This window comes from Cyanistes caeruleus, chromosome 6, assembly GCF_971803275.1.
Source record: "Cyanistes caeruleus chromosome 6, bCyaCae1.hap1.1, whole genome shotgun sequence".
Taxonomy (NCBI): domain Eukaryota; kingdom Metazoa; phylum Chordata; class Aves; order Passeriformes; family Paridae; genus Cyanistes; species Cyanistes caeruleus.
In genome coordinates this window covers 7,788,369-7,815,322 of record NC_141706.1, presented here as the reverse complement: position 1 = coordinate 7,815,322, position 26,954 = coordinate 7,788,369, and the positions used below count along the sequence as shown (strand labels likewise).

Below are 26,954 nucleotides of genomic sequence, written 5' to 3'. Positions count from 1 at the left end.
ACAAACTCAGTTTTAGAGCCCACCCACTTCGTCCAGCAATGCACTAGACCCATCATAAGCTCTGCCAAGTGCATTCATTAAATGAATTAAATGAGCAGCCTACAAATACAAAAGTACCCAGCAAATTCCGTGTGTAACCGCGGAGTACTTACAGGGAATATCCCGGTAGCCGTTTTCTAGCGCACGGAAGTAATTCATGAATTCTTGAGCAGGGATTTTGAAGATCTCAAACAAGCCAGTGTCTTGAAACAAGGTGTAAGTTACCTAAACAAAGATTTAAATTAATTTAAGTCTGAAAGGTACATGTTCCGATGCGTGTTCTGCTTTTTAGACTTTAAAAACATTCTTGTTTTTAAAATTTTCTCTGCTGACTGACATGCAAATCTCTGAAATTCCACTAAAGATTATCAAAATTCTATTGTCATAGAGACCTATTTAATAATTTTTTAGCACAAAAATGTGGATTTATATGATCCTCTCCATAAATGATAATAAAATATTTTATTTCATTGCTGATAATTCTATGCGCAACTTTACGCACACAATTATGATTTTTAATAATATACCCCAAAATTTTTCATAAGGCTAAATAAGTCACACTTTATTCCATTACTGACCTAAAAAGAAGAAATTTATATTCTGACTAATTCAAAACTTCTAATTATTTAATTATAACAGCAGAGTCATTAATAATAAAACAAAACAAAGAAACAAACAGCACCAGCCCCTCAGTGCTGTGGTTGTTTTTGAGACTTTGGCAAAAAGACCCTATTTTGTGTGTTTATTATGATTTATCTTGAGTGTTTTTAACAAAATGAGCTGGTAAATAAAGAAGTATTTCCAAAAGGTACTCAGAATATCCATATATGTATAAAAATCATATATTATGGGTGGCATGTAGAATTTAGCAAAGCCTAATCCCACCCAAAGCTGCAGATATTAAAAAAAAATAAAAAAAATTAAAACAAGTCCCTTTTACTCATTTTTATAATTTTTCCTAGACACAGGAGAGGAACAAGAAGTTCTGAAGGTGGGAGGAGGTGCTCAGAGGAACAGGAGCTGCAAAATTAGGGGACATCACTGCAGGGTGGAAAACCAAGATACTGGAAATAAAACTGTTCAGCGGTTTAGAATTTAGAATTGCTAAATCCACTCTAAAGAAGGGGACAGAAGCTTCCAGATGACCTTGATGGGTGGGAGAAGCTGGGGAAGAGCAAACAGAATCCTACTCCTGCACCTGCCAGCAGTTTTGGCTTCAGCAAACACAAAACTGCACGGAAGAGCTTAGGGGTAAGTCAGGAAGAGATAAAAGGGACACGCAGAAAGCAGAATGGGAAAAAGTCTCACTGTTTGTAGGATCAAGAGGCAAAAGACTGCCCAAAAAATCACCTCCTTTCCCCCACAAGTGTGGTGTTGGCAGAAATATTTTACTGGAGTAAAGAAAAAAGCAATGGCTGGCAAACAGAGTAGTAATTCTGAAAGCAGGAGATAATTTTGCACAGGAAATGTCAGATTATGGCAAAAGCTAGTCAGTGTGAGTCTAACCTATTCACCCTGAGGATAAAATGCAGAAAAACCAGAGCACATTCTCTATAGATAAACCATTTTTCATGGTTTACAATGACATGGAGTACATGAGAAGTCATATTTCTGCTTCTCAGGGTAGCATTCACATAAATATTGACTGCAAAACTTCTTTATGGTTTAATTAAAGGACACCTTTACATACCCTCCCTCATATAATAAAGGACAACAAACCTGGCTAAGGATCCTTCCAGACTGATCTCCCATTTCTTTTACAAGGTCAAAAACTTGGAAATTCCAATTGTTCATCTTCTCCATTAGTGAATCATGGTCTAATAACATTGTTTCTAATGTAGAACTCTGTTCCACCTGTATGAGATTAAGATACTTTATCATCTCTAAAATAACAATGAAAACTAATTTATCAGTTGTGTTGGCAAAAAAAGCCTTGAAAATGATAAATCATTAGTGAATTTATTGAATGGTGCTGCAACTATGGCTGTGAGAAAATCATAAATCAATATCACAAATAGCTCACTTAAAGGCTTGAGCTTTCCTGTTTTGGGCAGCAGATTCCAGGGTTTTCTGAGACGGTGCTAAATTTTCCTTCTTATTTATTTTTAAACAAGATGAGTTAATAAAACAAAGCGAAAATATGCAAAAGCTAACTAAAGATTTACTGAGCTTTAAAAACAGGTTAATTGGACAAGCTTTAAAAACACCTGATATGTAAACCCAAAATGTTAATAGCACTGCATTGAACGCTCAGTTGTAAGTCTCACTGCAACTGCTGCATCTTTCATAAACTTCCAAAAGACAACATTAGCCAATCAGTGTTTGAGCATACCCTTTCAACATTAAATCCACAGAAATCAATATTGATCAACAAAAATCAATACAATCACAACCCTTGCTGTCATTTGCTAGTGACATTTATGCAAGATAAACAACTCTTAGACGAAAATATGAATTCCACCCATGCACCATAACCCTTTAGAAATTGCTATTTTAGTGACATAAAGGCCTCTTCACAGCAAGTTAGAAATTATAAAGAAACACTGAATTGAGAAAAATTATTGCAAGTTTGTTGTTTTGGGTTTTTTTTTGCAATTACATGCTTACAAGCAGTTTGTTTTGTGCTTGATCAATCATTTCCTTCCTTTCATCCTTCCTCTTCTCCGTATGGTGGAAAGATTCTTTGGAGGCATTAGCACTTGCAATTTCACCTTAAAGAAAACACATTCAGAAATACTAAATCAATAATTGATTTTTTAATTACTACTGTCTAATAATTTTGTAACCGATCATACGGATTTGTCACAGAAATATAAATAATAGCTCGTTTCTGAACCATTTTATTTAAGAAATATGCAAAGTCAAAGAGGACAAAATTGATTAGACAAAACCTATTTGAAGATTAAGAAAAGCAAAAAGCATAGCTTTTATTTGAAAAAAATTGTTCAGTGATTAGTTTAGCTTAGTTGGTAGAGCTCTGGTTTCATACATGGAGTACAGAACTATAAAGGCATTAGTGGAAGCCTGTTTTAAATTCCTTACTATGAAGCAGGCAATATTTTGTCTTATTCTGATTATTCTAAAACACAAAACAAAGTACAATACATATGTAGGCTAAAATATAGGAAAAAACATTTTGTAGAAACAGTAAAATTTTAATTTAACTGGATTGAAAAAAAAAGGCAATTGATATGAAGTATTTGTCTATTTTGAAATCCCACCTGATTTTCTGTCTCTGTATTCTGCAAAATCTGGTTCTGGTATTGGAACAGGCTTGAGTATCTGACGTCCACAGCTTACAGAACACATGAAAAATATTTACAATATTCAGTAATTTTCTTCTTTTGCTACTGCTGTCTTCTACTGAAAAATATCTGCAGATTACTTTTTTTAAAAAAAGTTTGTGAAGGCTCCTTCAACAATTGACCTGAGTATTTTCTCCTAAATTTGGCACACATAGACTTAGTCTGTCCTTAGATAATAATAATAGATAATAATCAACCATCACCTCCCCCAGACTTAGACCCCTGGATTATTAAAGTAGAGCTCATAATTAAGGAAGTATTCAGAAACACAGAATCCAATCCCCAAGTAAGAAACCCTCCTTTTCTAAAATTTAATAGAATATTTTTCCTCTGCCATAACAGCTGCTGAGAAGGATGGGCTGTGTCAAAGCAGTGACATACACTCAGCATCCTTTATTCTCCCCTGGATAACACAGTTACAGATCATTACGAGATTTATGCCCTTTTCCAATCCTAGTAGGGGCACAGGTTGTGATTTTTTAAACTTTGTTTTGTTTTGATTTTAATTGCGTTCTTTTCGACCCGTATGAAGTGACTGAAACGATAACAGAGTTCACAGTACCTGCTACACACATAACCCAGAGGTGTTTTAACTGGCTGCTGAAAATCTGGAGAGCCAGGTGTGTGTCCTGGAGCCTTGTGTATATTAATGCTGGGTTTGGTGAGGAAATCAGCGGTGTCAGGGAACTCCACAGGTGACCAGTTGCTGAAAGCCCCGCTGGAGACAGACCCATGGCTCGGTGACCCCACGGGGCTCAGGCCGGGAGAAGCACCTTCCAAAACAAACATTGCACGGGGTTCAGGTGACAACAAAGCTGCTGCTGTTTACAAAGGCTGGATTTAAACAACGAGGGACATGCTGATGTTATTTTAGTGCTGTGTTTACGTGGAAGAAACCCCGTGAGGTCCCATCCTGCTACTGCACAACCTGCGTGGTCCTACCTGCTCGTCTGGGACCCATGTGATGAGTCAAGGTCACAGAAGATGATCTTTGCTTTGGTATTGTCAGCAAGTTTGCACCAAAAGACCCATTTGAGTGAGATCCTTGGCTGAAAAGAAAACAGTAAGGATTTTTTTTTTCTTTGTTTCCTAGTTTGTCTTCCACTTTTATTAAATAAAATGCTTTTAAAATAGCTACACTGCCCTGTGACGGGTCCACCACCATTCAAGAAAGAGAGAATACTACAAAGCAGTCACATTCAAAACCAGCTAGAAAATAATTCAATTACATGAAATAAAAACTGCTGTGCATTGATTGAAAGCAACAAAAACCTTAACACAGTGCTAAAATGATGCAGTAAATACACCTTGTGTGAGAGGTTTTACTTTCTAACATGCTTCTTTCCTCGAACATTTGAAGCAGGCTGTTTCCTAACAGACCTGAGGATTGATTACATTGGAAAGACAATGAAAACCTTACACAGCCACATAAATTTTGCGTGTTCAATTAATTGTTTTATTTATTATAAACTTATAACTGAAGCTGTTTTTGACATCAAAGCGCGTCCTGAAGCTCAGCTACTCAATCCTGCCATCTGCTGTTGCAGGGACAAAATTTCACTCCACAATTTAAAATTCCATTTCCTTCAGTGAACAGAAATGCAATATCCAATTAAAAATACCTGTGTATGCTTACTTCAAAGTGAAAATAGTTAATGTGAAACTATTTCGCTTCAGGAGGGGAAAACAGTGTTTACCAAGAGAGATTTGATCTTTTTTAAGCTTATTGCAAAAAAAAATTCCAGCACAGAAATAATACTTGATCTCCCATCACTAGTTTAAACACATGAATGCGAAAAAAGAGCTCAAGAATAAACACGGATTTATTTCTGTGTATCTTCAGCTACTGGAAAGGATCCAGTGGAGTCCATAAAGATGATGAGGGGTCTGGAGCATCTCCCATAGAAGGAGAGGCTGCAGGAGCTGGGCTTGGTTAGTCGAGAGAAGGCTGAGAGGATCTCATCAATGTATATAAATATCTCAAAGGAGGGCTAAGAGGATGGTGCCAGACACTCTTCTGTGGTGCACAGAAAGAGGAGGAGGAGGAGCAATGGCCATAAACTAAAACATGGGAAGCTTCACCTCAGCGTGAGGAAGAATTTTACGTTTTGAGCTTGTGTTTGAGTGAGAAACCAAATCAAAAACCTGCATACAAATAAAACAGAAGTTCCCAAGAGCTGCTTTGGAGTAGTAATAAAAGTGAGGAAGCCCTCTGTAAATGGAAATTTGAGACTGCAGCAGGAGGGCTGAGCCTCAAACTGAAATCCCACGGTTGCTACGATTAAAGCAATTTCTCTGGTCCCTGGTTATTTCCAGTGGATGCAATAGGGGACACCAGACACCAAGTCAGCATGAAAATATAATCTTCTAAGGACTACCACTGCTCAGATTAGAATCTTCAATTCTACTTCATGCACAAGCCACAATTAAGTTTTACAATGTAAACACTTAAAGATCATATTTTATTCAAGGGGGGAAAACCACTGAAAGGGCCAAATTATTTAAGTGGTTCACTTTAATATTAAATATAATACTGATAAGTAAATTCTTGGATGTGTGTATATAAACTTCAATCCACTATTACTAGTTACCAGTTATGAGCATAACCCATGTTTTCTTTTTTAAAAATACATCTGTTATACTTTCCTTATTACCCATGTAGAACCATTTAAAAGAAAACCAACCCAAACAAAACAAAAAACCAGAACAAACAAACAAACAAAAACCCCAAACAAACAAACCCAACAAAACAAGAAAACAAAAACCACACACAATTTTTACAGATTTCAGAAGCAAAGGCACACTCATTCATACATTTAAATAAAATCAAAAGTGTGAATTTTCACTAATATAAAACATTACACAAAAAGAAAAAAAAAACATTTTAATCCTAAATCAGAATGACATCTTAATTCTAGGAATAAAAGCTCTATTTGCACCATATTTACTAACAAGTGGAGAAGAGATTTCGACCTTAATATATCTTACACTTTGCTTGATGACTGGAGGAATAATAAACCTTATAATACACACAACAGTGGCTGCCAACCACAAGAAAATTGTCTCACCTTTTTATTTATGTGTGGGTATGTGGAAGTTGGCAAGTGATACATATAATAAAGGAAAAAGAAGAAGGAAGTCAGTACAAGTTTAGAGACAAAACTAGTTTGTTTTGCAATCACCTATGTTGGACTTTTTTTCATTTCCTCCCCAAGCTTATATCAAGGCCTACTTTTTATGACAGAGCACACTATTTTGCCTCAGAAAGACTTGATTTCTACTTAAGATCAACCAGAGTTACAAACCATAGCACAAAATTAACTTCTCCAGTTTATGCTGGCAGAATTTTGGAGACTTAGTTCACAAGACTTCACATGAAATGCTTCTGCTGCCAAGTTCCAGCCTTATTAGTGCCCTTAAAAAAATGCTGTTCAGTGCTTACCTTGGTGTGTTGTATTCCTGATGGGATCTCTTGCCAGCGTTACTGCGCTCCCATCTAGATGATGTGGATTCTATAGGTGACAAGCCAGAAACTCCTGAGGGTCGCCTCAGCTGTGGGGTTGGCAGGCTGCTCCTACTACCCAATCCCTGCTGAGTAATTTCACCATGATTAAAATCCATGGAAGTGAAAGCAGAAGTTAAAATATTATAAATAAGTGAATTATTATTATTATTATTATTATTATTATTATTATTATTAACATTATTAACATTATTAGTATTATTAACATTATTATTAACATTATTATCATTAACATTATTATCATTATTATATATTATATATTTATATAGTATATAAAATAATAATAATAGATAGGTATTAATATTACAGAAAATTCTATTTCATATAAATATTGTTTATTATTATATGATGAGTTAACATAATTAAAATATTTGATTTCTTAAATTTAAATATTAGAAATAGTAGTAATACAATAATTATTATTATTATTAACAATATTATAATTAACATTATTATCATTATTATATATTATATATTTATATAGTATAGAAAATAATAATAATAGATAGGTATTAATATGATATAAAATTCTATTTCATATAAATATTGTTTATTCTTCTATGAAGAGTTAACATAATTAAAATATTTGAATTTTAAAATTTAAATATTAAAAATAGTAGTAATACAATAATAATAATTATTATTTATTGCTAATATTTCTAGCAAAATGTGATGTGGTACCTCACTACAGCTATGGTATCTTACACCAGGTGGGGATCTCCCAAGGACAACAAGGACAGGAGGTAGATGTGCATACTCAGGGGTTTGCCTAGACAACTTTTAGTTGCCCAGACTGTGAAATCTGCTAAAATCATGGCTGTTAATAACAGCAGAAATCCACCCAGCTGGCCAACATTCTACTGTCACACACAAGGAAATCTGGGGACAGTTCTCAGGACAGTCCTGGTGGAAGTGGAAAGTGTTTCTGTTGCAGAGCAGCCTCGCAGTGATTTTTGTCTCATATTTAATTATTTTTCTTCCTGAATACTGGGCAATTCACACTTCCAAGTAGCCCAAGGGGAAGGGCTAGCATCAGATAACCAGTTATGACTAGCCCACGGTCTGAAGCCCAGTTTCAGTTACATTCTGTTCCTTGTTGTTAATTCCTTTCCTAGGAAAGGAAGAGCAGGCAGCTCATCACTGAACCATAGAATGGTTTGTGTTGGAAGGGACCTGAAGGATCCTCCAGTCCCACCCCACCCTGCTGTGGACAGGGACACCCTTCCCTGGAGCAGATTGCTCACAGCCCCTTCCAGCCTGGCCTAATACCCAATCTAACCCTGTCCTCTTTCAGTTCTCCCTAATCCACTTCAAAATTATAACTAAACACACTTTGGAAGCCAGTCATAAAGATGTACATCATCCACAAGAAAAAAAAAAATATGGAGGAGACCTTTTATATTGAAAATCAGGGAAAGAATAATAGGAACCTTTCAAGATCATCCATTTTGAAGAAATACTTTCATAATATTTTATTTGCTGTGTTATAACCTGGAATTTTTGCTCACTTACCTGGTTTTTAAAAGCAAAAGAAATCTTTCTCCTGTAGTCACATTCATAAGGGGAAATATGTGGGCTTACTCTTAAACATATACCAAAGCCAAACAATTCTTGAATGACTGTGGCAAGCACTAGGCAAATTTCTATACAGAAAATCCCCAAAACTTGAGGAAAAAGTTACTTTTTAGGAAGGAGAAAAAGAGAATAGCTGTGAAAAACCGTAATATTTCAATCTCACATACTCTTTATAACTGCTCTCTGGCAATGAATATTTTTCACTTCACACCATTTTGACTAGCTATAAAGAAATTTTAAAAATCAAAAGGTAGGCCAACCCTTAGCAGCTTTTAGAGAAATCCCCAAAGAAAAACATGCTGAATGACTGAGATTCCTGCCAGGATTTCTGCAGGTATCCATGTGACTTCACAAGGAATTTCATACCGCAGTGGTTCTGCAGGATCTTCCCTAGAATAACCTGCAGACACCGAGTTTTTCCCCCAAAAATATGGTTCCAAACAGACATTTCACAGGCTGAAACAGGCTCCAGAATACTAAGCCAGCAGGATGATCAGTTTGGGCCAGGTTGCCCACTTCCTGGAAATGTAAACAACTACAGGGCATGTGCCAGAGCAGCCTCAAGCTGTCAATACTGAGCTGGAATTATTGGTTCTGGTGCTCTGCAGCTGAGTTTCTACATTGTAAATTTAATTTTTTTTTTTTCCACCACATTTCTCAGCATTTCATATAGTAACTACACTCTTGCTTTCACTTATTAACCCTGAGCAATGGAGAAGTGACAGTAGATCTTACACTGGTCTCACAAAGTGATTTGCTGAAGAAAAAGAAGGGATATTTTTCCTTCTACATAGCTGATTTGCTTCTGTATGATGGCTGGCTTGTGGTTCCCAAGAGTATATTTCTTGGGGAAAAAAGGTCAGTGAAAAAGCCACGCTGACAGTAATGGTTAGATAAAGAATGTGGAAGAATCAAGAACAGCCTTGTTTGTCCCGTGTCATGAGACTATGACATCTTCAGTTTATATTTGCTGTTACTGTGAGGAATGATGTGGTCAGGGTGCAGACCAGTGCTTGTACCTGTCTGTCCATCAACCACTTGAATTTGCATTTATTTCCTATCTCCATTGCATTCAATGAGTTTTCACAGCTGCTCCCTTCCGACCTTAAACATCGTCCATGGGTACTCAGTAGAGAACCTGCTATGGATGCAGGAGATTCTCACTAGATTAACTTTCCTTTATCTATTTTTTTTCTTGTGTTTTTTTTTGTTGTTGGGTTTTTTTGGTTTTATTTTTGGTTTGTTTTTTTTTTTGTTTGTTTATTTTTTCTTGTTTTTTTTTTTAATGGCGACACACACATGAATGAAAATAAAAACCATTTGACCTTGAGCAGCTTGCGGTCTTTCTCAGCAGGATCCTCTATTTCAGGGCAGGGGAAGAAGCCAGGAAATGGTGTGAATGGGCTGGCCTTTGGCCTGCATGCTCCTGAGAAAGCACCAATGAGGCTGTTAATGCTTCGAAGGGAAGAGATCACATGTGGTGGGAGGCATGGGTCGCTCAGCAGCTCCGTGAGCATGTTCCGAGCCTCGTTCAGAACAGAGAGATCAACTCCATTCCCACTGCCAGCACTCTGGAATAGATGGAAATGTTGCAAACTTATTAACCTGTCAAAACACTTCATGGTGTTCTTTCTTTCAAATATCCTATGCATTGCAAATTTAACAAAAGTAAGTTTTAAAAATCAGTGTGACGTAATTTCTTTTAAAGAAAATGTGTTTTCAGACAGCAGTGTCTGCAGGTTTTTGTCACACAGTAAAAAGTAATTCACAATTCAACACTAGCTTTCAGTTTGTCTCTATTTGAAATCTGTTGGCAATTTTTTTAATCTCAATTTTCAATACTTTGTCTCAACATTAAACTTAGTATTCTTTCTCTTCCAACAATATCAACAAATTTTGGCAGTCAAACTGTTAGAGCCCTTGACAGAGGCACAATTTCCACAACCTCATAACTGTTATTAACCCTCATTCTACTGAAAGAAATAATTTTAAAAAACTGGCCAAACAAAAGTGATTAATTTTAATTTTGCATAATTCTCTGATCAGGAATAAGAAGAGCTTACTACAATACAAGAGAAAGAGGGGAAAATTAGGCAAATAGAGCATCAACAGAAAAACTGAAATTTGACAGTTTGAACAGTTTTGAACAACTTGACAGTTTTGAACTCTGTACTCAGCCACATCTCACAAAAAACCCCCCTATTAAAATCATAATATACTGACCTGATAATAGGGCTTGCACCATTGTTTCAAATCCCAATCCCAAAGTATCATCTGTAAAGATTAAAAAAAAAAAAAGAAAATATTAATAGGCAATGTGCTAATGTTGAAAAACAGCAATGGCTTAAATTTTGATTATGTAATGCAGGAAGAAATGTTTCTCCTTTGATTTTTTCATATATAATTTGGGCCATATTCTCAGTTAATGCTACCCAGCAAGAGCCCTGAAGAAAAGTTTAAAGAAATTGCATGTAACAGAGATATTGTGATGACAGAATAATATGGCCTTATCTCAATATTTTTAGATTGCTTATAAATCATTCAACATGCACATTAAATGTGGTGCTGATGGTGCCTTCCTGCTCCTGGTCACTTCAACCTACAAAAGCAAATCTAGCCTAAAACCTCCAAAATATATAATTTTTTTTCCAGAATCATTCAAACAGAAGAAATTTTTGTAAATGCAGTGAAGAAGGCATTATATTAAATCATGTACTTCTAAAGGGGGAAAAATTGTGTCCAAAGAGGGGTTAAGAACTGGTGTTTAAAAGAACATTTTCTTGCAGGAGGTTTTGTTAGGCTTTCCTTGAACGTGGCTACAAAGCCCCACGTTCTGAATAACCTCACTAAACCCACCAAACCCACAAAAGAACGTCAGCAACACAATCTGAAGATGCTATCAGCTTCAAGTACGTCAACAACACTCACTTAATTTGTCTTCTATACTGACAAAAAAATGAAAACAACATACAAGGAATGAAATTCAGATGTCTGCTCTGTTTCAAAAGCTTTCAGCCTTCATGACTTCTCGACGGATTCTAATTATTCTCTGATAAATTAATCCATTTGCAAAATGTGCATTCACAAATTAAACGTAGCTATTCACTCTCTGACACAGCTACAGTGCACAAATAACATGCCAATACCCCATTCGATAATTCATGTTTTGCAATCCTGGAAGCTCCTCTGCTTATTTTTATAGGTGAGAACTAGGTATGTTTTTGCTCCTCTGGGACTAACAGCACCTCCATGGAGAAAACACAATGTTCCAGTCTGGCTCTTGTCCAGAGGAAGGTGCAGAAAGTGTCCAAAAGGAAACACAGGCGGGGACGTGTCAGCAGCTCTCAGGCAAGGGAGGCGCTTGAAGCCTCCTTTTCTCTCAGTTATCTTCACAGAGATGTCACTAAACCATGGTTAAAGTTAACAGCTGTGACATCCACCTGCAAGGAAAACTGAGGAGTTCTACTCATGAGCATGTGCTCTATCAGAAATTCACACTGGGTAAAGCAAGCAGATCAAAAGCAAGAATTAAGAATTTAGGTATTTGAGAGTTTGGGGGATTTTTAAAATTAATAATCTAGGTACCATGTCTTTTTTTTTAACTGACAAACAGTAAGATAATGACCAAGCTTCTCTGGCCATACCCATTTTGCCATGATGTATTTGGTTTTAGCAATATCTTGCCAAATTGCGTTGGGTTTTTTTTTTCATTTGTTTGTTTGAGCGGTTTTATTAAATTTTCTTCACTGTGAAGCTTCTCTTTCTAGATTGACGTTTCTTTACTGTATTGAACATCAGAAAATCTTTTGGTTTCATTCTGTCCTCGCACACAGAGACCACATTAATCTGCTTCATTAACTTTTGCCTCAATCAGCAGCAAAGATCAGCTGTCCACATGGGTTTTGTTAGTTGTGTTAGTAACCTTTGATACTAATGGGCCACACAGTTGCGTCAGCTCCCTCCTAATCTTGCAGCCTCCATTGGGGGACAGAAAAGAGGTTTCTCTCTTAGAGAAATTTATTTTTATTTTAAATATTTGGGTATGTTAGCTAATTTTATTTATTTGCTATAAATTGGCTCACAATAATAATTTAAAAAACCCTGCAACTAAAAAACAGGAAACCAAACCAAAAAATGTCTTCCTCTAGAAAACTTCTGAACCAAACCATTTATTCAACTCCTTTATTCATCCTTTAAGGCACATACACATGCTCACATAAGCTATAATTTTGGGGGCCAATCTTTGTGACTAAAAAGGTTCAAAATCTTCCTTTTGGTTTTAGCCCTGCTATGGTAAATAGGTTCTTGTGATCCATGCTCACCCAGTAAACACAAGGCAGAAAAAATATTCCAGTCTTACTTTCAGTGCAAATAATTGTTTGATATTTTGAATGGTGGGGCATCATTTTATGCAGAGTTTTATTTAAATGAAAAATTTCACAGCTTGGACTCGTCACTGAAAATTTTCTGTTGTCCTTTAAACCAGAAGATTTAAACTTCTCCACTGATACCAATTTTACAGCAAAGGAACTAAAGCAGTTTTGAAATGAATAGAACATCAGTTGACATGTACTTTGCTATCAGATTTTTCTTTAATTCATTATATATCACCATTAATTAGAAGCCCTGTCTCCTGAGATAAGACAAGGCAGTATATTAACGCAGCTGGCAAGCTACCACAGCCTGTCACATTTTCGGGGGTCATTCCACCTGCCACATGACCAAGTAATTAAAAGCAACTGGTGAAAAGTAGCAATCTCTGCTGTTAAGCACGACTGGAAAAAAAAAAAAATGCAGACCTGTAAGCAATGAATGTTTTTCCATGGTAAATCCTGCTCGGTACATCTCTCCACTGAGCAAACCCTGGCAGGTGAGCAGTGACAGGGGGGTTACCTCTCCTTAAAATGCACCACAAGATGGCACTCAAAATCCAGAAAGCCTCCCCCACAAAAACAATTTCGGGATATTCCTTAACACACCTTCTGCAGAACTGCCACGGTTTGAAAGACAAGGAGGTTGACGATTTTAAAGGTTGGCAGCTGATAAATTTCATTTCTCTGTTTAAACAAGAATTTTCTCCTTAGCACTAAGAAAATTTTACTCATTCTCCCACTACCTACCAGACTTAGTTTTAGTAGCTTAAATCCATGCCTTGCAAGTTAAATCTGGAATACTAAACAAGCTGAATTTCTGGCATTATTTTTTTTGTTGAGAGCTTAGCAGTCGAACTTTTATTTCATTGCTGTGCATCAACAAAAGTTACAAAGTATTGCCAGAGTCTTGCTAATCTTACAACAGGAGTGAAATGACACCGTTTATTTTGACCTACTGCGAGCAGACCAAGAGACCTTAAAATAGGTCTTCAGCAGAGCCCCAGCAATTCCTGATTTTGCAACCATGAGACTTGTTGCAGAAAGATCTGTACTCTGTAATACTAAGATTTTGTAATCCATTGCACATAACGTTCTTCCCTCACCTCCTCCATCAAGAAACACCTTATCTAGGATGGGCTTGAGTCATAAAAGTTCCAAGCTGCAACTTACTCCTCTGCTTAGTAACTCACACACTTTGGCTTTGAGCGTCCATCGTCAGCGGCAACATCGCAGCAATCGCACGTTTCAGAGCTCCTCTGGGAAAATCAAACTTCAGTGGGCTCTGATATTGCAGATGAACTTCTGAAAGGTGGCAAATCTATAGCCATTCCCAGCAGAAATGTGTGTAGGAAATTACCAGCCACACTGGAGGAGAAGTTCTCATACCAGCCTGGCTCCAACCCCAGAGTCTTCCCAGTTTATCCAGAGAGCCATGAACACCTTTCCTGGCTTTATGGAATTGCCTGACAAGCTGACCAGGGGTTTGAAGGACAGCTTCAACAGAAAACAGCTTCAAATAGAAAAAAACCCACCTAACCAAAACAAAAATCCACACATACACCATGCCTTGTTCTGTAACAGTCGGGATCTGTATAACTTTTAACTACAATAATTGAATTTATTTAGCCTCTGAAATAAATTTCAACATGGTTAAAAGAAGACAAGCTAGCCTACAGAACCCCTTTAAGTACAAGTGACTTTTCCCAATTTGGCCATCATCAGCCAGCAAAGGTCAAGCTGAAACTTGTCACTCAAAACAGACTAAGAGCCTCATGAGAAGGAATTTGCCTCACTGAGAATAAGTTTATTACAGGGCTAAAAATGAACACTCTATTCTGTGGTGTGTTCAGTCAGATCAGGAGACCTTAAATACCCGTCACTTAGTGGATATTTGCAGAAAAATTGACAGTGGGCATCAGTCCTATGCTTTCTCTAACAATAAAAACAATATTTCCATGTATTGCAGAGTTCCCACGCTACCTAACTCTAGAATACCAACACAACCATCACTTGGGCAAAGCACACGTTGTTAACAACATCAGAAACACGTTTAAAAAATAACGAGGTAACAGTAACAGAGGCCTCCCCTAAAGCAGCTTCCAGCTCCAGCAGCAAGGCAACGCTGACTTTTCACAAAATAAAAGGCAGTAAGTGCTCCTCTGAGAAGTTTACAGTCTAAGTAAACTAAAACCAGATGAGAAATGTCAGAAGAGAATCAAAGCAAAGCAGCAGGGCTTCAGGGGGTTTTGCTTTGTTTTGTTTTTAATTACTTTTCCATAGAGAAGGTTATCTTTCCTATGGCAGGACACCCAGCGGTCCCAGGGCCTGGAATGGATGAGTCTCTCAGAAGAGTTGATGCCATGGAAGGTGGAGGTTTTTTAGATCTTCTTTATACAAATACCACAACTCCATTGGTCTAAAGACCTGTCAGACGAGTATTTTCAATTTCCAAAGGCTTAAGCATGATAAAAGATTACAGATTTTATTTTTGTCAAGCTGAAAATTACTATACTATTATTACCACTGAAACTACCATCAAAGTATACGAAGCATTTTTAAGCCTTTTAAAAAAAAATTCATCTTAAACTCAAAATACATTTGACTAGATAACTGCTACAAAACAAACAACAACAAAGTATTTCAGAGCTTTAGAAATCTAAAACTCAATTTTAAAAGTTGAATATAACCAACAGTATTCTCCATTCCCCAAGCTGAAACGTGCACACTTGTCTAAGGCCACACACAATGTTAAAATTTGTATCACTGCTATATGATTCCCTAAACCTAAAACAGGATTTAGTTTCACTGATACTTTTTAGGGGATTCAATGTGTGCTTTCATGCTTGTAAAGAAAAGAAAACTTGTCCTATTTGAGAACATCCATTCCACTCTCCAAAATTTTAATGGAGAAAAATGAGCACAAAATTGAGTTTCTACTTCTGACTGAGTCTTTCACTGATCAAATATAAAGGATTCCTAGTTGCCAGTAGCATCTGTTTGACACCATTAGGCATTAGCTCCGTAAATAAGTATTTCCATAGCAACCAAGCATAGAATTAACTAAACAATGAAACCAACACCACAGCAACTTGATTCAGAAATCAACTCTGCGAAAAAATCACCTCATTCAAAAGCCAAATTCTACAACTAGATGAGAAATAAATTTATTGTAAAATATGAAAAAGGTTGCGTTACATACCCGTTTCTTTCCATGACTGCCTTTCAAACAAGATTGATCCATTGCTTTTATTTCTAGATTAGTCTTTTGTAGCAGCTTACAATCAACTACCATTTTTTATTCATGTAATTTAATGAAAAAAAAAAAAATAAACCCAAATCCAGAGCAGTATACAACCTGCTAGTCTTAGGGGTCTTATTTATTATTAGAGGTCTTTTCCCTCTCTGTAGGAAAGGCAGGTGTTGAAAATCAGTATGTTATTAAGTAAAGTTGTATCCAGTATGAACTAACGGTGATGCAACCAAAGAATGACTCTCAAGGTAGAGGCAGCATTTTTTAGATAACAAAGACAACGTGGTGTTGTGAAATCTTGCAGGCCAAAACAGCAGCCACTTGAGTAGATTGTTGTGATCAAGGCAAAATACAGCCCTTGGTACCATACCCTGGGCATTCAGAATCATGATGGTATTTCTCCATTCCCTAAGCCTTCCCATGAAAATAAATGGAGGAGGAAAAAAAAAAAAAACCAGGGTATTTTTGGAACCCAAATACTTATCACTTCCTGACTCTATACACAATTTATTTATCCAAGGTTGTAAAATGGCCAGTGGGTTGTGAAGCCTGCAGATAGCCACAATCTTTGAACAGAAGCTGTGTGTGCTTTCATGGTTCTGAGGTTTGGACACACATCCTGATGGAAACAGTCACATCCCCTATCCAACGACTCAGTTGTTGACTCTGCTGCACACTTGTATGAAAGACATTACTTTTTCTTTTTTTAAGAGCCCTAAAATCTTCCTTCAATGAAAAGAGATTTGCTTCTTCTTAATTGCTTTAATTACCACTCTTCTCTACACTGAACAGTACCTGCAATATATTTGGCTGGACACATAAGAACAACACTGGAATGTGCAGGTGTCTCGCCACCATAACGTTTCCAGCAGACTCCACAGTATCCTGATCTTCCCTGCAAATACAAATCTTTGACAAGAACTGTACGTAAGTAAACTTTAATAAGTTACTTTAGAGTTTTCACAAGCTTAATTACTATTTTCAGTGACTTTGCCCTCAGCACCAATACAAAAACAGAGCAAAAATGCTCCAGTGTATGCTAAAGTTTCAAAGAAGCCTTCAGCAAGCTTATTCTTACAACTAATACTACTCCTTGCAAGCAGAAAAATATTTTTTTTTGTTTGGCTGGGGTTTTGTTTCTTTTTTTACATGTTTGTTTCATTTGGTTGTTTTTAACAAGACATGCTACTTCTGCTTTTGTACCCAGGAGTATCATCAGGACAGCATCTACTTTGTGTGCTGCAAAAAGTTCTCAGTTCTTATTGCCTGTTTTATTTGATCTGATCTTCTTTCATATATATATTTTTACAATCTTTAAATGTTTCAAAAAGGTTCTAAAAAGTAGAAAGTAGAGGGTTTCTTTCTTATTATGTAGGTAATGAAAAAAAAAAAAACTGTCTAAAACCACACTTAGGTCATTTCCTGTTCCTTCTAGGTTTTGTCAGACTTGCACGTCAGAGTAAAGGCCAACCAGTAATTTATGGCAACTGGGGGAGGGAGGGCAGAGGCAAAAAAAAAAAAAAAAAAAGAAAAAGCCTGCTATGTGCAGATTCTTTAATTGCCCATTATAAGCATTTTCCTTTGGAGCATGTGGTTCTAATCAGCATCAAAGGAAAGCAATAGTGCTAGGTGGATTACTGCTCTGCTCCGGTGCTTTGGTGTTCTGGCATTCTGCACCACTTTTACTGTCATCCAAAACCCAAAGCCCTTCCTTTTTCTTTCTTTTTTTTTTTTTTTTTTTTTTTCTAAAGTGGTTTTTATTTTGCAGAAAGCAAGATCTAGAAATTGCTCCCCAAACATCCTTTTCCCATTTACCTATTGGCATTATTTCATAATTATACACAGTAAAAGCCTTTACTGCTGTGTTGACACGCTGTTAATGCATCATGTTGGAAGAGACACAGGGAACAACCTCGCATTTTATCTTCCTTCAATAGAAGGATGTGCAAAAATCTTATGCTGAAATATTTCACTGCATGGTGATGTATTCTTAGTGCATCTTAACGAAACTTAACTAAAAACACTTAGAGATGAACTGATTTCTCCTTCTTATGACTTACATTTATTCAATCAATTGCTGTTTTTCCACCTATTCCCCTGAAGTACAGGTATGAATCTTGGATTTTTTCTTTTCAACAAAGTGAAACTATTCCATATGGACACAAGTGAGTTTTTTCAGAATTGAGCTGAAAAAGAAGCAGACTGAATTTTTCACAAAATTTTCTCTTTAATTCTCTTAATTCTCTAGTTTATAATTTATCTCTAATTTATCTATCTTTAAATTATCTCTAATAATTTATTTCTCTAATTCTCTTAATTTCTCTTTAATTTCTCTTAAATTTTCTCTTTAAAGTCTCATACATATGTATAAAAATACTTATATTTTCCTCTCTCCCCACTCCCTCTCTAAAACAAGAAGCATAAAATGAAATTGTTCAACTCTCTCAGTCAAAAATTGCCATGAATCTGAGAATGGTTAGCATCAGATAGATTAAACCAAATGATCATCTAGTCCAGTATCCTGTCATCAGCCACGGCAGCCACCTCAAGGATGTTCTCAAGTAAACATCAACACAGAGAAGCCATATGTTACAGCACACATTGCATGTATTTTACAGAAGTCAGTGGATTTTTTGCCTTTGTCTTTCTCAGACCTAACACAACATTCTGACAGATCCAACACCACACACAAAGGCATTTCACCAGCCAGCTGCAGATTTTGCAAGGTTCCCTTTCATTCTGGGTCTGTTGTACGGCGAGGAAGCAAACAACCAGCAGCACTTTCATGCAGTTCACCCACTGAACAATTTGTTTTTGCAAAAGCTTTGAGCTGTTCCACAGCTGACTTCAGGCACAAGACAAATTTTTTCAGACTATGAGGCTGCATTTTCATATCCCTCAGGCTACTTCAGAGACACAGCACCTTCAGCACAACAAATTTTCATTTGATTGTGTTAATTGCTGTCATAGGGGGTTTTATTTACAAAATTGCCACAGGGTACAGGCTTTACACAATGAGTGTTGTTTTCTTTCAATGACTCGAGGGTGACCCAAAAAGAAATTTTACAGGGACTGGAGTTAGAGAAGTAAGCTGAAAGAAGCTGGTCAAGACGCCAAAGAAGATATTATGTCATAAAGGAAAGCAAATATTGCTGCAGTGCTTTGGTTGGAAGTTATACACTGGGGCTGAACTGACTCCATTCTCAGTTGCTCAAGCTAAAGACTTAAAAGCAACAATTTAAAAACAGATGAGAATATAATTATGAGGCTGATTACAAGAGCAAATACATTAATGAAAGTTAAATCAGTATTAAGGAAAATTATCTTAATGGACAAGCTTCTGGTTGAAGTGCCAGGAAATACAAGATGATATCTCTTAGGGGGAGAAACATATTGAAACTCTGAAGAATGTAATACAGATTGCTCTCAGAAAGAGAGGGGAATGCAAATTGCTGCATTCTACGGAAAGTGCCAATTTACTTTTCTCTAATGTATTCATGGTAAGTAGTACTTTAATTGGCAGCTTTGTAAGCAGCTGAGAAAAGAATCAAATGACAGCAGATCTGAAAAAAAGCAGATTCTTTTTTTCCTGCATAGTAACTTTGTGATGCTGTTCTAAATGAAAAATAAACAACCATGATGCTTTCCCACTTGTTGTAGGATTAGGCGAGGACTAACTTAAAAAAAAAATGACTTGGGAAAATCCACTTTTCTTCCCAAAATGCAAGCCTTGCACAGATATTTGTTTATCTTGCATGTGCAGAGTGAACAAAGAGATTACCACCAGCGGTGTGGGAGGGTCACAAGCATCATTGCACCTTGCCTCATGATCAGTTCATCACAGAAAAAAGGCAGTCAGACCCCTCTGGTCCTGGTTACCATTTACTAATCTGGTGAGGCAGTTCTCTGTGAAAAGACTGAGGGATGAACGGGCTCAGATTTCAGCTAAAAGAGGAAAAAAGGATCCCAACCAGCCTCATACTCCAGAAGCCATTGTGAAATACTGTGGGCTTAATAAGTTTTAGTAGCACGTCCTTCTTAATGTGATCCCCTTTACGTAGGTAAATTTCACATTCTGCTAATGTGGTAACTAAAGGTGCACTTCCAGGAAAGAAGAATCATCTCTGTCCCACAATCAAAATTTCCTAAATCAGAGGTTCTTTTCTTCACTGGTTTTTTTATGTATTATGTTTTGTTCTGCTGTTTCAACTATCACAGGACTCTCACACACTTGAAGACATAACTGTGCAACCTACTACACACAGAGGTAGTGGAATATTGCATCCAAAAGCCTTTTTCCATTCCATTCCATTGTTTTGATTTACTCTCTAAGCTACTTTGCTGCCCTATTTGCAGGGCACAAGTTAGTTACCTACAACATTCTTTTTGCAGAAGTTTCTAAATACCATCAAATCAAAGCCTAGCACAAAAAAAGCTGTGAAAAAAAGTGATGCCGACTTGTTCCCTAGTTTTGTTTCTGTAAGTTTGCCCACAATTTTGATGAGTGAAATCCTAATCCAACCTCCCCTCCATTAAAAGAAAATTAAAAAAAAATCAAACTTTTATTTCTATAATGTATCTTATGATTTTGATGAGTAAAATCATGACCCAAACCTCCCACTCCCCTCCAAAAGAATAAGCATCTTATGAATACCCAGACTCAACAAAATCCTTCTTTTTTTTTTTTTTTTCTTTCATTTTGGTAGCATGACTCAGATGGAGAAACTAATAAGAAAGAAAGAGGTCAAGATGGGTCAAGTGTCTTCCCGTGACTGCAAGATAACAAGGAGAGCTTGCCAGTTTTTTCTGTACAGGCAGAAAAGCATTGGAATCTTCTTTTAAACTGCAAGACATTTTTAGCAAAATCATCACAATAGTGAAAGTTACATAAACATCTACAGAGAGTAACATTGGCAGTGAGAATATAATTTGCCATTTGGGACAAGTATTACTTACAATAAAGTTGCAGCGTAGCATGCCCAATAAATCCATCAAATTTTATAAATGCATGCAAAGGAACTTTCCTTGGGGAAAAACACTAATTTTTTCATTTCTCAGCCTTTTTTTAACAGTTTAATGTGTTTGCTATGAAATCTCTTTCAGACTGTGCTTTCAAAATAGTTACTAGGAAGATGAATCTAAAAAAAAAAAGGAGCCTACACTCATCTGCAATTAATTCTATGTTCTTATCAACAAATTCATCTCTCGACTAGAATCTCATAGAACTTGCATATGTTTTGATTTACTTTCTCTAAAGCAGAAAAGGGGAAAATACCAAGAATTTTAACCATAGAAAAACAATGGGATGCCAAGACTCCCAGCAATATCTGACTAGAGAAAAACTGTCCCAGAGAGACAAGCAGGAAAGCTTTGACAAAACTTATCAGACCACTGTAATTTGCCATTCAATAAAAAATCAAAAATCCCCAAAACCTCATAATCTTTATTAAAAAGGTAAATATTTATATAGCTTGAAGGTTTTAAACTGAAAGATAGGCACCTCATGCTTTAAAAACAAACATTTTACCCATTTCAGGAATTATAATTTTACTCTCAAATTAATACACACAAAAATTACTTTTAAAGCATTTCATTACTAAATTTAAACTGATATGAAGCAATTAGAATTTTTTCTCTGAGTGTTTTTAACATATAAGTTAACTTATGATGACCAAAAATTGATTCTAATCAAACACTCCTGTAAATCACATACAAATGAAAGTAGAAGAATGTCTGGACAAAACAAATAATCAAGTATTTAGTCATTAATGTAAGATAAGATTTTATTCTAGGAACCTTTGAAGGAATATATTGTGCTAAAACCAATCACAAACTATGTCTTGTACCATAGGACCAGAAAAGCTGCTACACCATTATCTTTCAAAAGGATCCAGAAAAATGTGAGGAAAATGTCAGAAAAACTGGACAGAAACTGTGGGGATGAGATAGGGGCAGAACCCTACAAAACTAATTTATAGCTGCACCATGTAAATGTAATATTGACAGAAATCAGAAGGGAATACCTTGCCAAACAAATCTACTGGACTTTCTGAAAGAGACTGCACACACCAATAAAAGTGGACCAGCCAGTCATTGTGCTTTGATTTTAAAAAACAAACACAAACAAAGCACAATGAACATCTCTGATATGGTCTCCCCTTAATAATCCTGAAAAAATCATATGTACATGGGAAGAAAGGAATGGCTCTCCTCAGGATTCACAGTTTGTTAAAACATGAAAAATAAAGAATGAGAGTAGAATGTTCACCAAAAATAAAATGAAATAGAAAAATAAAATAATAATAATTTAAAAAATTGCCAATAGGGACTTCCTCAAAGATTCAAATTGGGATCTATCCTAATCAGCCCACTCAAAATGAATTGAAAGAGCAATAGATGTCTGAAGTGTCAATATGCATTGACAATACAAAATTCCTAAGGATGTTCAGAAATAGAGTTGATTGTGAAAAAAACAGCAATAGGCTTAATATAGTGATTAAATAGGAATAAAACATTGCTGAAATTCTGCACTAATGAGTAAATGCTGAGAACAAAAATTAATTTTAAACTATTTATATAGGAAGCTGGGCTTACATTACAGCAATAACAACCAGAAAAGAGATCTTGGAGTCAATCACTTCAGCCCAATACTCAAAGATGCTAAATGAAATACTTGAAAACAAACATCAAACAATACAGACAAAACAGTGTCACTGCATAGATCTGAGCAACACCCACAGTCTGAGCTGCAGAGAGACAGAAGTACTGAGGGAACAAAAAAGGGTAGGCTAGTGAGAGAAATCAAAGGGATGAAGCAGTTTCTACTGTGAGGAGCTGCACAGACTGTGAGACTGGGATCCCTCAAATGTGAGGAAAATAGGGATTATTGCAATGCTCTGTTGTGTCATGGAATGGTTTTTTTGAGCTGTTCACAAGCACGAGGATGGGGGCCATGCAATGAGACCATCTGGTAGCAGGCCTAAAACAAGCCTAAGGAGGTATTTCTCACACACTACATAAATAAGTTATTGCAGTAATTGCTGCTGGCTTTTTACAGAAAAAACATGTAGCCAAAGAAGTTAAAAAACTTCACACAGACTCATCAATCCATGGCTACTCACCACAGCCCAGATGTATCCTCTAGCTAAGGATGGCCCAAATTGTGATTTGCCAAAACATAGTAGAGAACCCCAGAAGGGAAAGAGCCACTTCTGAAAGAAAAGCCACTACTGACTATTGCTAAAGATAAAAAGCCTGGGCTGAGTGGGCTAGTTTGATATCATCTCCAATTAATGTAAAGAAAGTAAAGTAATTATAAAAATGGACCCTTCTTAGAAGTCTTCCTAGTTGCATGAAGCTGTACTGTTTTTATATCCTTGGGAAGTTTCCTAATGAGGCCTGTTTATAGAATTGCTCCTCTCATCCATTCCTGTCCAAATTAGAGGTTCTGTAAATCTCACAGAACCACAGAATGGTTCGGGTTGGAAGGGACCTCTGGAGATCGTCCAGTCCAAGTCCCCACCATGACAGGGTCACAGGAGCAGTGACACAGGAACACATTCAGGTGGGTTTGAATGTCTCCAGAGAGGGAGACTCCATGATCCCCCTGGGCAGCTGATCCTGTGCTCTGACACCCTCAGTGTAAAGCTCTTCATTTTGAGGTGGAGCTTCTCCTGTTTCAGTTTGTGGCCATTACTCCTTGTCCCATCCCTGGGCACCACTGGAAAGTGTCTGGCACTGTCCTCTTGACATCCATCTTGGAGATATTTATATGTCTTGGTGTGATCCCCTCTCATTATTCTCTTCTTCTTCCTCCACTTTTGTAGTTTGGAATGTTCTTCTTCCCACCCAATATGCTGCCAAGGGCAGCAGCAGTCTCCTGCTCCCCCCAGACAGCTCCACATGACCCAGTCATTCACTTTAAAAGAGATATACTTTTATAAAATATACATTACCCACCTGATTTGTTTATATTATGGTACAGGTATTATTTAATGCATTTGCTCCTTTTGCAGAATAAGTGACATTAATAATCTAGCCCTCCTCCAGCAATAACTAAGTATGTGGCTTCTTCAAAACTTAAATACAAAACAGATCAAACAGCTTGGAAAAGCCTAATTACATTCCTTTTTAGGCTGTCTATATTTTTATATACATGGATGTGCATATGCATCTGTGTATGTACACATGTATATGCACACAAACTCCACAGAAATGGTATATAAAATATCTAATCACATTATAAAAGCTCTTTAAAACATATTGCACTAACAGTATTATCACCTCTGTCATGCTACAGCATCAGCAAACTAAGTAACAGAATAAATTAAGAAACATTAAAACATGGCCTTGCATAATGTTCAGAAAATGCATGGGAAAAGTAAGCTACAGAACTTTTGCTTTTTAATGCAATGCATCCCATCTCTTTTATTTTTCATCACACTTTCAAAATGTGAACATCTGGCAGGCAACTAAAAATAGTCAGAAAGGTTCAATAGAGACAAACAGGGGGAAGAGCAGCACTTCCAGCAGCAGAAATCTCAAGTAGCAAAATGCAGCACCAAACATCAAACACAAAAATGAACCAAGTGCAGACAGCGAGCCAATAGAGAACTTGCTTACAATTACACCAAGCTAATCAAACAAATTGATCAACCTGTTATCACATATCCAGTGAGAATCTGCTTTCTGAAGATCTGAGGAAATTGCAGGTCTAATCTGAAGATGACAGGCACTGTCACAACTGGAACTCCAGCTGCAGTGCTATAGTAACAGGCAGAGTAGACATCTCTGAACATCATCACTGAGCAGCTCAAAAGACCTCAATTCAGAAAAGATGTGCAAGAATTCTTGAGGAGATTAGCTCTTTCCTTAAAATTGGCTAGAGACCTTCAGAAGCTGCATTTGAAATTTGAGTGTGTTCATTACTAATTAAATTTCTAAATGAAAACAAGTTTAGTTCTTTCTGCATTCTTTATCCTCTGATAATTTTACTATTACTGCTTGGAACAAATTAAGATGAGCAGCAGCAAAAAGAGAAAAGGGGGCAAAGGAGAAATAAGGAAGGAAAATAATATTGTGAGATCCTAAATTACTATTCCAAAACTTGCTATTCTTTTCAAAAGGATTATTTAATATTTTAAAAGTATTTTACAGACTTCTCAGATTTTCATACAAAGGTGCATGATCTGCTCTATCTACACAGCTGCTTATTTTTTAATTTGATGGTCATGGCTAATGATCACATGATCCATAAGAAAGAAGAGAGAAATAAACTGTATGTAGAAAAAGTTCTATTTATGCTAATGAAATTGGAAAGAAAAATCACAAAAAATCACTGACATATAATTTTATACATCACGGATACTATTGTAAATAAAGGTACTTTGCAGACAAAAGGTTAAAATTAGGATGCCAGAAACTCAGAAATGTAAAAGCAGATGGACAAAACCTTGTCTAAAATACATGGAAACACAGAATTAATTATTTTGTGGTAACTTTTTTCTTTTCTTTCTTTTTTTTTTTTTTTAAAAGTTCCTTTTTTTTCAATCTGCCTTTATATACTGCCTAACTTTTTTTGCATTTGTTTCTGACAAGGACAGTCAGCTGGCCAATAAGGACAATTAGATCAGCAAGACATCAGAGAATCGCCATGCATATTGCCAGGGATTTTGACCCAAAAGTCAGTCAGAAGGAAGTTGATGGAGAAAAAAAAACAATACAAACTACCAAAAATCTCTCAATTTTTAAGGAAGACACACTTCATAAAAAAGAAACAATAAAAAATAAAAATAGACAAGCAAAAAAAACACCCAAGCCCAGTTCACCTGAAAATTACCCACTGCATTTGCTCCTTCTTTTTTTTTCCCCTGCTTTCACACTTTTGCAATAAAAACCCATTAGAGTTTGCCCTTATTTCAACCCCTTCTCTCCATCAGGCCATTACAATTTCAATCTTCCCAGGCCTACACATGCAGTGGTTCTTTCTTGGTCAGAGAAGACAGAAACCATGGAATCACAGAAGAGCCTAAACTGGACGGGACCCACAAGGGTCATCAGAGCCCTGCACAGGACACCACAGGAGTCACACCCTGTGCCTGAGAGCATCATCCAAAAGCCTCCTGAGCTCTGTCAGGCTTGGAGCTGCCCTGGGGAGCTGTTCCAGTGGCCAACCACCCTCGGGGTGAAATCCAAACCTTCTCCAGATATCCAGCCCCTGGCTCAGCTTCAGGCCGTTCCCTCGGGTCCCGTCACTGGTCACCACAGAGAAGAGATCGGTGTCTGCTCCTGCACTTGCCCTCTTGAAGAAGCTGCAGATTTCAACAAGGTCTGCCCTGTCTCCTCTCCTCTGTTAAGCAGCTATCAGTCAGAAATGCTCATTAAAGACCCATTACTAACTCCAGGTTAAATGGAACAGGGAGGACACCCTTCTTTCTTTGGAGCTCTGTGCTGGCAGCTGCCTCTCTTCTCCTGTGCTTCAATTATGCCATTGACTGCTGAAAGTATCTTTTAACAAGTGAGGAAAAGCAGCCACAGCAGCTTTAACAGCAGATGACAAAACAGGATACACAAACACTTATGAAATATTAAGCCCAGAGGGACTAATTTTATTCTTTAATTACGTAAAACAGAGCAGAACATAGTAATTTCTGCACCCATCCCATAACTACCAACTGGTTTACTCTAGAACCTATTTGTAATGATAATGTCTGGGTCTTATCACAGAAGTTAATTTTAGTTGAAAGACAGTTTGTGTGAATGAATGCTTTAAATACTTGCTCTAGATTGTGTCATATGGGGCATTATTGCACTAAATCACCTCACCTCTCCAGACTACATGGGAGCACAGAAAACTCATCCTCCAAAAATTAATGTCATTTTAAAAACTA

At 36.7% G+C, this 26,954-nt stretch overlaps 1 protein-coding gene across 2 annotated transcripts in view; it reads right to left on the bottom strand.

Annotated features, from left to right (window-relative positions):
* Window positions 1-26,954, bottom strand: part of PDE3B (phosphodiesterase 3B) — an 81,313-nt gene that overhangs the window by 8,336 nt on the left and 46,023 nt on the right. The window contains exons 2-10 of one of the 2 annotated variants that reach the window (XM_086895417.1): window positions 10,666-10,716; window positions 9,768-10,013; window positions 6,787-6,935; window positions 4,287-4,393; window positions 3,907-4,117; window positions 3,261-3,334; window positions 2,647-2,750; window positions 1,759-1,893; window positions 153-264 (exon numbers count right to left, since the gene is read on the bottom strand). In XM_086895417.1, the coding sequence (XP_086751543.1) occupies window positions 153-264; window positions 1,759-1,893; window positions 2,647-2,750; window positions 3,261-3,334; window positions 3,907-4,117; window positions 4,287-4,393; window positions 6,787-6,935; window positions 9,768-10,013; window positions 10,666-10,716 (1,189 nt within the window). The remainder of the gene's footprint in view (window positions 1-152; window positions 265-1,758; window positions 1,894-2,646; window positions 2,751-3,260; window positions 3,335-3,906; window positions 4,118-4,286; window positions 4,394-6,786; window positions 6,936-9,767; window positions 10,014-10,665; window positions 10,717-26,954) is intronic. The other variant, XM_086895418.1, reaches the window with a different exon arrangement.